This window comes from Eschscholzia californica, unplaced genomic scaffold (assembly GCF_041429995.1).
Source record: "Eschscholzia californica isolate CP2 unplaced genomic scaffold, dmEscCali1.0.p SCAF_5, whole genome shotgun sequence".
NCBI classification, from domain to species: Eukaryota; Viridiplantae; Streptophyta; class Magnoliopsida; order Ranunculales; family Papaveraceae; genus Eschscholzia; species Eschscholzia californica.
The window spans coordinates 23,273,418-23,284,296 of NW_028238472.1; the positions used below are offsets into that span (position 1 = coordinate 23,273,418).

Genomic DNA, 10,879 nt, shown 5'->3' on the forward strand with positions numbered 1-10,879 from the left:
TATTAATACACTAACTAGAGTTAACCTGAATCCACTTGAGGGAATATAAGTCATTCGATTGGATCGAGATGATAAATATTGCCCGCGGCTTTGGGGAATAAAGAAAATTCTCCGGGGAATAAAGACTTTCATTAAAATCAGTTAAATAAAATTGAATTTTTTTTTCTGTTGTTAAGGGGCTTCTAATTTTAGGGGTTAAAAATAAAAAAAAATTATAGAAGATACTATAATAAAATTAGAAGTTATTTTTTTATACCCTAAAAAGAAATCTTTCTAGGGATCAAAAAATAAGACAACTGCCAAGTTTTCTTGTGTTCTTCCATTGAAGTTTGATTTTCTTCTAATCACTAAACCCTAAACACATGGAGAAGAAACCTAATGATAATGAAGAAGAAGACATAGATACTAAAAAATGGCCTGGTCTTGATGATATTGAAGAGGTAAAGTTCATGTGTGGTTTTTGATTTTATTCTTCTTCAACTCGATTTCATGGTTTACTCAAAAGAAAAAAAACGATTTACATTCTTTTACAGTTGCACCACGAGCAGATTTCGCATATGCGAAACATTTCGCATCTATTAGTTGCGAAACATTTCGCGCTTATAAGTTGCAAAACATTTCGCAATTTAACGTGCGAAATATTTCGTAAGATATTTTATACGAAATGTGTCTTGTTGTATATTCACTCGAAAAGGTTCTGTTTCACTAATTTAATTATATAGATTATTTGAAACTCTGATTTCTATTTCAGACTCTTCAATTTGACTCAAATGAATCTTCAATGCATGAAAGTAATACTCTTCCTATGAGATTGGATGTATCACATATATTTCTGAGAGACAAGGTAAGAATACGTTTTCATTAGTACTTTTATGTGAATGATTTGAATATAGGTTGAAGATAACTTATTTTCTTATATGTTACAGTATTTTGATTCAAGGGAAGAAGTAATAGATTGGTGTAGCAAGACATGTAAAGAAACCGGATTTGTGATTGTGAAAAAAATGAGTAAGTCTGTGAATAATGAAAGAAAAAGGATCTTTCACGTTGCTTCGGTGCAGTCGAAGTGGTATATTCTGTAGCAACAAACCAAAAAATTGGGTTTCTAATACAGTTCCAAGTAAAAGGAGGCGTACGGGTTCTTCTAAATGTCATTGTCCTTTTGCTATAAAAGTGAAATATGTCGTACTTCACGAGAAGTGGATTATTGAAGTAATCAATGGACATCCCAACCACCAACTTGAGAAGGATCTCACAGGCCATGGATATGCGTCTCGGTTGAATGAAGTTGAATCTGAATTAGTTAAGAGTTTAACTAAGAGTGGATCGCGTCCCAAAGATATATTGTTGCACATAAAACAGAAGGCCAAAGAAAATAGTGAACCTAACTGGTCCATTATGAAGACTATTTACAATGCGCGACGAAAGCTCAAGTGTAATGAAAGTGAAGGTAGGTCAGCAATGCAACAGTTTTTTAAGTTGTGCACCGACTACCACCATGTAACGAAACATAGATGTCACGAAATGTCTGAAGAGATAAAAGATCTATTTTTTGCACATCCTAAGAGCGTTCAACTGGCGTGGTGTTTCCCTCAGTATGTTATCATCGATTTCACTTACAAAACCAATAGGTTTAAGTATCCTTTGCTCCAGGTAGTCTCGACGACTTCGACTGGAAAGCCTTTCACAGTGGCAAACGCATTCATAGCTAGCGAGGTTACAGAACATTACATTTAGGTTCTAGAGTGTCAGAGATTTATATAATGTTGGAGATACTCCAACGGTATTTGTAACGGATAGGGAACAAGCGTTGATAAATGCGATTGGGGTTGTGTATCCAGATGCGAAACATATCCTTTGTTTGTGGCATATAAACAAGAACGTTCGATTGAAGGCTGAAAAACAATTAGAGATCATTGTCAAGAATATGAAGATGGATGAAAGTGAGAAGAAACTTGAGAAAGAGAAGATGGTTGATGATTTTTTCAATGAATGGCAGCATTTGGTTTGGGCAGATACTGAAGAATTATACAATTCCCGGTACAATAATCTCGTAAACAAATGGACCAAAAAATCCTTGGAGTTAGTATCTTATGTACAAGATACATGGTTGTCACTCTACAAAGAGAGATTTGTTAATTATTGGACTAATCAGATTAGACACTACGGCACCACAACAACCAGTAGAGCTGAGGGAGAACATGGTAGGTTGAAGTGTTTCTTAAATAACTCGACAGGTAATTTTGTTTCATGTTGGGAAGCTGCTCATAAGTGTTTAGAACATCAGTTTATTGGCATCACAGCTGCTTTTCAAAAAAGTTTGAGTACTGTATTGCATGAGCATCAAACACGCCTTTTCGACAAATTAAGGAATGTAGTCTCACATCGGGCAATGTCAATTATGTTGACTGAGATACAACGGGTCGATCCTTATGAAAGTGGAAATATTTGTCTTTGTATACTTAGACGCACACATGGGCTACCATGTAGACACGAGTTGCTCGAGTACGATCGTAGTAATGTACCCATACCTCATGAAACTATTGATAGATATTGGAGACAGATGTCATATGATGTCTTGGTAGAAGTCGAAAAAATGAACTACGATGACCTACCTGAGCAAATGATAGCTAGAGAAAGGTGGCAAAAAGCCTCACAACCGGAGAGAGAGCAAATGAGAATCGAACTAAGGTTGATCGGTGCACCTAAAACAACAAACATGAGAGAGCCTGAAAATCCTATTGTTGGAAAAGGTCGCCCATCAAAGAAGCAAAGTCAGAAGGATAGGACTACAAAACGGGAACCATCAAGCTTTGAGATTTTAGAAAAGCAAAAAGCAGCGAAGGAAAAACTAGAAAAAAAGTTAGAAAAAGAAAAGGCGTTGAAGGAGAAACGAGAGAGAAAGGCACAAAAAGAGAAGGCAAAACAAAGAACGGCCGAAATGCAAAAGGAAAAAAAAGAAATGAAGGAAATGCAAAAGGCAGAACTCGACGATAAGTTGAAGAACATGACGCAAAAAACTGAACGACAGGAACTTGGACCAAAGAAAAGACCGGCTCCGGTAATATATCCGCCGGTGATAGAGACAAGGTGGTTGAGTTCAATTCCCCCTCATATGCAAAAGTACGTCCAAAACATAGTAGATGTCTCGGGGGATGGGCATTGTGGTTTTCATGTTGTTGGTAAAGCAACTACTAATGGACGTCACGAGATTGGAAAGGAAATTCGTCGAATGATGTATAATCACATTATTGAGAATGAAGACTTTTACAGGGTCATGTGGCATCGTAATACAGTCGATGAACTAAAGGACCGTATCATGTGTAACGAAGATCCAGCCCCGAAACATAATTGGTTTTGTATGCCACAATGTGGATATGTTGTGGCAGAAACGTTTTCAGTTCCGGTTGTGATATTATCAAGGAACATGAACTTTACATTCTTGCCGACCTTGATAGGTCCACAAAGTTATAAAAAATGGGATATGGTTGTTCTTGCTCATTAAAACAGTAACCATTATGTCTGGGTAACGTTGAAGCCAGATTCTCCCTTGCCGCATGTTCCACCATTTACATATTACGAAAAAGTCAAGAACAAAGACTATTGGGCTTGGTACGAGTTGTTTAAAGATAGATTTGACTGTTATAAGGAGTTGACAGGCATTAGTCCGGTGGAGAACATCGACGTCCCAGAATGAAGGTTTTTTATTATTAACAATTAAATGTTTTTTTCTTCTTAGAATGATAAGTATTTTATTCGCTTACTTGGAGTAATGTAGTAAAAACTATTATGGTACCATGAGTTACTCTCAATTTAAGCCTAAAGTCAATTTTGCATTATTCTTTATTTTACACTGACTCGATAAGTCAAAAAAATTGGGACCTTGAAAAAACAGCAGATTTCGTACCGGCGAAAAAATTCGTGCCCACGGCAAAGTAGCCAAACAGGAATGTGTTTCTTAGGTACGAAACACTCATCTGGCTTTTATTGTCAGAAACTGTTTCGTAGGTACGAAACATTTCGTACGCACGAAAAGTTGGCAAAACAGGAAGGTGTTTCTTACCTACGAAATACTCTTCTGACTTATAATTTCAGATACTGTTTCGTAGGTACGAAACATTTCGTCATCACGAAAATGTGGCAAAACAGGAAGGTGTTTCTTACCTACGAAACACTCTTCTGACTTTTAATTTCAGATACTGTTTCGTAGGTACGAAACATTTCGTACCCACGAAAATATGGCAAAAAAGGAAGGTGTTTCTTACCTACGAAACACTCTTCTGACTTTTAATTTCAGATACTGTTTCGTAGGTACGAAACATTCCGTACCCACGAAAATATGGCAAAACAGGAAGGTGTTTCTTACCTACGAAATACTCTTCTGACTTATAATTTCAGATACTGTTTCGTAGGTACGAAACAATCGTCATCACGAAAATATGGCAAAACAGGAAGGTGTTTCTTACCTACGAAACACTCTTCTGACTTTTAATTTCAGATATTGTTTCGTAGGTACGAAACATTTCGTACCCACGAAAATATGGCAAAAAAGGAAGGTGTTTCTTACCTACGAAACACTCTTCTGACTTTTAATTTCAGATACTGTTTCATAGGTACGAAACATTCCGTACCCACGAAAATATGGCAAAACAGGAAGGTGTTTCTTACCTACGAAACACTCTTCTGACTTTTAATTTCAGAGATCGTAGGTACGAAAAATTTCGTTCCCACGAAAATTTGGCAAAACTGGAAGGTGTGTACGAAACACTCTTCTGACTTTTAATTTCAAACTCATAACATAGCACCATTGAAAACTTAAGACTCAACAAATCCGAAAGGTTTTTGATTTCAAACTTAAATAGGTATCAGTAAAAACATACCACTATTGAACCAAAACACTTTGGGTTCAATAGGAAACAAAAAAAGGACTGATGTTCCACACCAAAAAAAGGAAACAAAGTTCTAAACCAAAAACAGAACTTAGTTTAAGATCATTCGGCTTGATCGTCGCTTTCAATGTCATCCGCTATCATCTTCACCTTCTTCACCATTTTTTCTTTCAAGCTCAGAGACATAGCCATGTTTTCACCACCCCCACATATATGCAGAGCATCTGCAAACTTTTTCAAGCGGGATTTCTGAAATATATATATATATATATATATATATACATTATTAGTATGCGTTAAAAGAAAAAAACTGAAAAACAGAAGATAAGAGAGTAGTTTTTACCATTCTTTGCAAGATGCTATTAGTGTCTTTTGGTGGCTCAACAACGTCTGTTTCTTCTTCTCTGCTCGGATGGATCGGGTTAACTACCCTCGGGTGGGAGACCGTGAGATACCATTCCATGTAATCGTCTACGGTTTGATCAGGAACAGTAACACCATTACGATATTGGTCAGACAGGATGTGGTTTTACCAATTACTCCACATATGTGCAGCACTGGAACCGTAGTAAGCTGTGAAGTGTTTGTTTGTTGTTATTGACTTCACTACATCGAGAGGTTGAGGTGGTTCAGGAATCGACTGAATATATCCAAGCTGGCGTAGGATCCGCTGAGGATATACGGTAGCAGTGAGTTCGAAACATACCACCACCCCACTATAGTAACTGACTGGATGGTTTGGGTAATGATCTCGACTATGTGCGTAAGAATCCCTGATAACCTGTAAATGCAGATAAAATGAAAATTTTAAGGGTTTAAAATGATTTGTATATCAAGCACATAAAGTTATTAATACTTACATCTGTACTTTATAACTCATCAATTCTCCCCCTTAAAGCTTTAAGATCTTGAAGTCTTTTTCTTTTATTCGATGACGGTCTAGGTACCCATTTTCTAGCCAATGGCCAACCATCTTCAAATTTGGTGTTTTTATTCCATCCAGAGTAGAGGTCAGGAAAGTGTTCATAAATCCAAACCTAAACAAATTAATAATTAGTACATATTTTGTACAAATAAACATAAAAAAATATTTGAACATGTATTTGTAACGTACCTGGAGAATTGTAAAACATCCACCCATCTGTTTTACTTTAAATCTAGTCGCAGAACATAGCTGATGCATCAGGTTTGCAAGACATGCAGTCCCCCAAGAATAGCTCTTTACCTCATCCAAATTTTCAAAGCACTGGAGGTATTGAACATTTACCCTGTTACCGCTTTTATCAGGGCATATGCATGATCCAACAACATAAAGTAAATAAGCTCTAGCACAATACTCTTTCTTCTTCTGTGACATGTTGTTTTTCGAATTCGAAAAGTTTTCAGCCACCCACGCAAGTTTTACCGTTTTTAGACAACCATCCTACAGTGCATTTTTAGCTTCATTGGGCTCCAATCCCAAGGTTCTCTTCATCAACTTCAACACAAAAGCCGATTGCATTGCAGTACTTGTTACTCCATGTACCGCCTTCCCATCTATAGGGAGATCGACTATGTGCTTCACATCTTCAAGTCGGATCATCATCTCCCCGAATGGTAAATGGAAGGTGTTGGTTTCAGGATAATACCTTTCCGTAAAAGCACTGACAAGAGCATCGTCGGGTCTCCGGTACACATAATTAATGATGGGTAAAAATCCAGCATCATTTACCTTTTCTTGTACGAATTTACACTCTCCACCAAGCACCCATCGGCCAATCCAACCAGCCGTGGGTTTAACTGTCAATAGTCGATCCGAACTCTAAAAAATAGAAGTTTCATCAGAAAACCTAAGTGAAAAAAAATATTAAATCAAAAGGCGCCAATCAAAATGGTTTAGTTCGGCAAAGAATAGACTCACGTTGCCCTTCCATATGTGGTTTGCAATGTGCGAGGTATAATATTGAAGTAAAGATCGGTCCGTCGGGAATCCATCGTAGTCCGACTGATCACTCGAACTAGCAGGTGATTCTACCATCTTAATCTCGTGGCCTTGGTCGTGGCCCCCCTCATCGGCAGACTCATCGTCGGATCCCTCGCCAGACTGGTCGGCAGTCTGGTCTGCGGACTCCTCATCTGACTGGTCGGCAGTCTGGTCTGCGGACTCCTCGTCTGACTCTTCGCTTGACTCCTGATAGTTTATATTTTTTAGTGACGACCTATCAGCGTTGGCCTTGGAGCGTATCTCCACAAGCCGTTGACGTGCAGACACCGTAGAATTTCGTTCTTTTCTACCAACGATGGCTTCTTTACGAACCGGAGACTTTTGAGCCAGAACATCCGCTTTATACTTTTTACGCCTATAAAAAATACAAAACAAAAATGCGTGGCTTCTAGTTTGTCAAAGAACTGATAAGAACCGACCAATCGGAGTTTCTATCTTGCCCATAAAGCTTAAAATCATTATTAGCCAAATACGACATATTGTTGTTAACAACCAACTAGAGGAACATATTGAATGAAGATAGATTAATTAAGATAAATTAAGATAAATTTAACAAAACCAATATCTGAAACAAAAGAGCATGAAAAGAAACTACCATTTCGTACCTGAAAAATTACGAAATATTTCGTACTTGAGAAAGTACGAAACATTTCGTAGTTCGTGATTTGCGAAACTTAAACAGATTTCGCAAATCGCAAGCTACGAAACAGGAGCAGAAAACCCTAATTTTTTTATTCGACACATCATGAAACTAGCCTTAATATGATTCGAAATTAAACAACATGTACCATACAAACCCTAACATCATTTGAATCACTCAAAAAACAGTCCAAATCACACAAATTTCAAGTTTTTATAAGATCTTAAAAAAAAATTAGGGCTAAAATAACTTATTTGTAGGATTTGGAGGCTACTTACCTCTCTTGAGTGAGATTAGTAGATGAAGATGCCTTCTTTGGACGACCCATGGTAAGAGATTGAAGAGATTTTGATGATTTCCAGACTTTTCCCTCTTTATCTCTCTAACTTGTTGGTGATTTCTCTCTTGTACAGGAATGAGGTTTTATGCCTTTATGTTTTTTGAGAGAGAAAATGGGAGATGAAGAGAAATCAGATAATTGAGAGATGATTTCTGTTTTTTTATGGTTTCGGGTTGTTTTGATGATTTAATTTTTTTGAGAGAAGAGAATGGGAGATGATGAGAAAGAGGCCTTTTTGATTTCTCAGAGAAGAAGGTAAGTTATATTTTTGTTCAAATAGGAGGGAAGGACTTACAATAAAAAAATTTAAAAATTTGGTACTTAAAGTTAATATTAATATATGTTGTATTCCCCACAAAAATTTATTCCCTAGAGAACTTTCGAAAATATCCGAATTCCCCGGAGAATTTATTCCCCGTAGAATTTTCTTTATTCCCCAAAGCCGCGGCCTAAATATTTGAACCAAAAATTTGATGACCATCAAAGAAGTTGAGAAATAGTTCCTCCACTTGCTTCACAAACACATCATACGGATGATGAGTCCAGTAGGAGTAATCGAACATGTCAGACCTGAGTCGATCAATGATTGGTTTAGGCCAATCTTCTGAACACTTTCTGGGATATATTCTCAAACACGGTCGTTCATCCTAACTAACCAAATTTCGTCAAAAGCTGAAAAGACACCAAAAGAGTATGAGTTTGGAATGGTTCCAAAGTAGTCTTTTCTTAAGGTCTAATGATATGAAATTAACGTAAATGGTTTTCGAGAACCAATATTACCTATCAAACAGAATATTTCTTTATGGATAAAGAAATATTAGGGGATTCTTCCACAAGCAATCAGAGAACAAGGTGGTTGTTGTTCGTGGTGGTGTCTTCCTTGAAATAAGAGTTATTTCAAGAAGACAAGTAGGAAATATTAGATATCGAAGAAATTCGATTTGAGCAACAAAACTGACAGTGATGTACAAATGTCAGAAATTGCGATTCCTATCTATTCAGAGCCAATAGACATGGAAAGAGATGTAGAGATGGAAGATCTCGAAGATCCTCCCGCATAAAGCGAATTAGATTCGCAGGAGAACTCTCAAAGAGTTGAGAACGTCTCAAAGTTGCTCACACCCCTTATAGACCTTGAGAGCTCATACATCTGTCTTAGAGGATGGAGATCCGGCTGAAGAAGAAAATGAGCTAGCTACACAAAAGTTGTCACGGAATCACTCCGAAACATGGCTTGGAGCCATATGATCAGAATGGAATCCATGTTTGAAATCAAGTATGGAACTTGGTCTATTTTGCTTAAAGGAAGGATTCCTGTTAAGTCCAAATAGGTTTTTCAAAGTGGACAACAGACAAGGATGGAAACATTGGTGTTTCTCAGAGCATGACTAAGAAAGAAGGTCGCAAAATTCATGGTATAGACCAGGAAAGACCAACCCTCGTGTCACAATGCTAAAAACCATAATGATCCATTACTAGCCAAAGAATATGTGTACATGACACATTCAGAAGGAAGTTAACTCTTCTAAAGCTGGTATAAAATGCAAACTTCAAATCCATCGAGGGATTAAAGGGGCAAGTAGGAGTTGGAATCTTCAATTCAGCAAAGTAATCAAGAGTTGGTTTCTTTGAGAATGAAGAGAAATCTTGAATTTAAGAAGTTCAAGAAGGTTAGTGGGAGTGACCCAGTTTTCTTTGGTCCGGTATGTAGACGACATACTAGAGATTGAGAACAACATTCTGATGTTGAAGACAGTTTAGATTTGACTCAATAAAAGGACCACATAAAGGTGAAATGCTTTTGGGCACCAAAGATATACAAAGATAGATCGAGAAGGTGATAAGACTTGTTCAAGAAAAGGTCTTGAAAAGTCCAATGTGAAACACTCAAACGGAGTAATTCTTACCCAAGTCTCATTGCACACAGCTTAGCAAGATTTAGAATCTGAAGGATTCTGATGAGCAAGCACGCATGAGAAAAGATGGTTATGCTAAAGGCATAAGATCGGTCATGTAGGACATGATTAGCATTCGCCTCGACGTCGCAAAATACTTGGAGTATCTATGGTCGTCACCAATCAAATCCAGATGAGCTGATCTAGATTGCCCAATTTACTTGAGAAGAACTTGTGAATTCTCGGTAGGAAAATAAAAGGTTGAAAAGTCATATGTTGCAAATTTCCAAAATGACAATCTTCACATGGAAGAACAATAAGCTAGAAAGGTTCCTGTTAGAGACTGTTGCAAACTTTACAAATAAAAGAAAGTAGTTAAAACTTGGGAAGTTTTAATTTAGTTTGGTAATACTAAAGATTATCATCGGATGATAACAAGCAAAATCTATACAGATTTAATCTATTAACTAAACTGTCACCTTAGACTAAGTATGGAAACAATACTAGGGTCATTGGCATTAAGCTTTAAGCTTAGACAAGTAAGATTGAGGGTGTAAGAGTTACACGGGAAGGCTCAATATTACAAACTCTTATTATCAGAAATAAGTTAATTATTTCGTCGTCAAATCATGGTTTAGTGTTTAATCAACGGTCCAAAAATAGTGAAGCATTCCAAGTAGGTTTATCAGATGCGTGATCTGGTAAATGAAATCCTACTAAGTGAACTTGGAATAGATTCATTATTAAGTCCCTAGTCCAGGTCATTGCATAGACAACAATGACTCATGAAGACTAGCATGTGAGATTAACTGATAGCGCTGTTTCATGGGCTATAGGAATATAGTATTTAAGTCAATTACATAAGTGTATGATTGGGAATAAACACCGGATAACCCAAACATGAGAGTTCTTCAAATGTTGAAAAACGTCACGAACACTCATAGGCAAGATTTGAGAGACTCCTTAAACATGAGTACTCCACTCATCTTATGTAAGGAATGTCGAACTTTGGTACCATCAAATGCAGTGCCAAAAAAGGAGGTTATAAAGGCGGATTACTGGGGGAGACAGGAAAGGCATGAAGTTAAGTGGGAGTAAAAGACTGGATGATGTCCTCCTATTAAGTTAGGA

At 37.1% G+C, this 10,879-nt stretch overlaps 3 protein-coding genes across 3 annotated transcripts; 2 read left to right on the forward strand and 1 right to left on the reverse strand.

Moving 5' to 3' along the window:
- The first annotated feature begins 362 nt into the window (after positions 1 to 362).
- Positions 363 to 1,737, forward strand: LOC147537868 (uncharacterized). The gene is made up of 4 exons (XM_086642867.1): positions 363 to 440; positions 752 to 844; positions 927 to 1,008; positions 1,115 to 1,737. Exons 1-4 carry the CDS (start codon positions 363 to 365, stop codon positions 1,735 to 1,737), a joined length of 876 nt encoding a protein of 291 aa, XP_086498993.1.
- Positions 1,738 to 1,969: 232 nt separating this feature from the next.
- LOC147537869 (uncharacterized) lies at positions 1,970 to 3,505 on the forward strand. Its single transcript, XM_086642868.1, has one exon. The coding sequence runs from the start codon at positions 1,970 to 1,972 to the stop codon at positions 3,503 to 3,505; it is 1,536 nt and encodes a 511-aa protein (XP_086498994.1).
- Positions 3,506 to 5,418: 1,913 nt separating this feature from the next.
- On the reverse strand, positions 5,419 to 6,246 carry LOC147537870 (uncharacterized). The gene is made up of 2 exons (XM_086642869.1): positions 6,004 to 6,246; positions 5,419 to 5,670 (listed from the first exon to the last, which is right to left on the reverse strand). Exons 1-2 carry the CDS (start codon positions 6,244 to 6,246, stop codon positions 5,419 to 5,421), a joined length of 495 nt encoding a protein of 164 aa, XP_086498995.1.
- Positions 6,247 to 10,879: the final 4,633 nt, after the last annotated feature.

Coding starts and splice junctions, on each gene's coding strand:
- LOC147537868 (XM_086642867.1), top strand. CDS start 363: ATGGAGAAGAAACCTAATGATAATGAAGAAGAAGACATAGATACTAAA. Junction 441..751: donor GTCTTGATGATATTGAAGAG/GTAAAGTTCATG, acceptor TTTCTATTTCAG/ACTCTTCAATTTGACTCAAA. Junction 845..926: donor ATATATTTCTGAGAGACAAG/GTAAGAATACGT, acceptor TATATGTTACAG/TATTTTGATTCAAGGGAAGA.
- LOC147537869 (XM_086642868.1), top strand. CDS start 1,970: ATGGTTGATGATTTTTTCAATGAATGGCAGCATTTGGTTTGGGCAGAT.
- LOC147537870 (XM_086642869.1), bottom strand. CDS start 6,246: ATGTCACAGAAGAAGAAAGAGTATTGTGCTAGAGCTTATTTACTTTAT. Junction 5,671..6,003: donor GATGTTTTACAATTCTCCAG/GTACGTTACAAA, acceptor CTGCATTTACAG/GTTATCAGGGATTCTTACGC.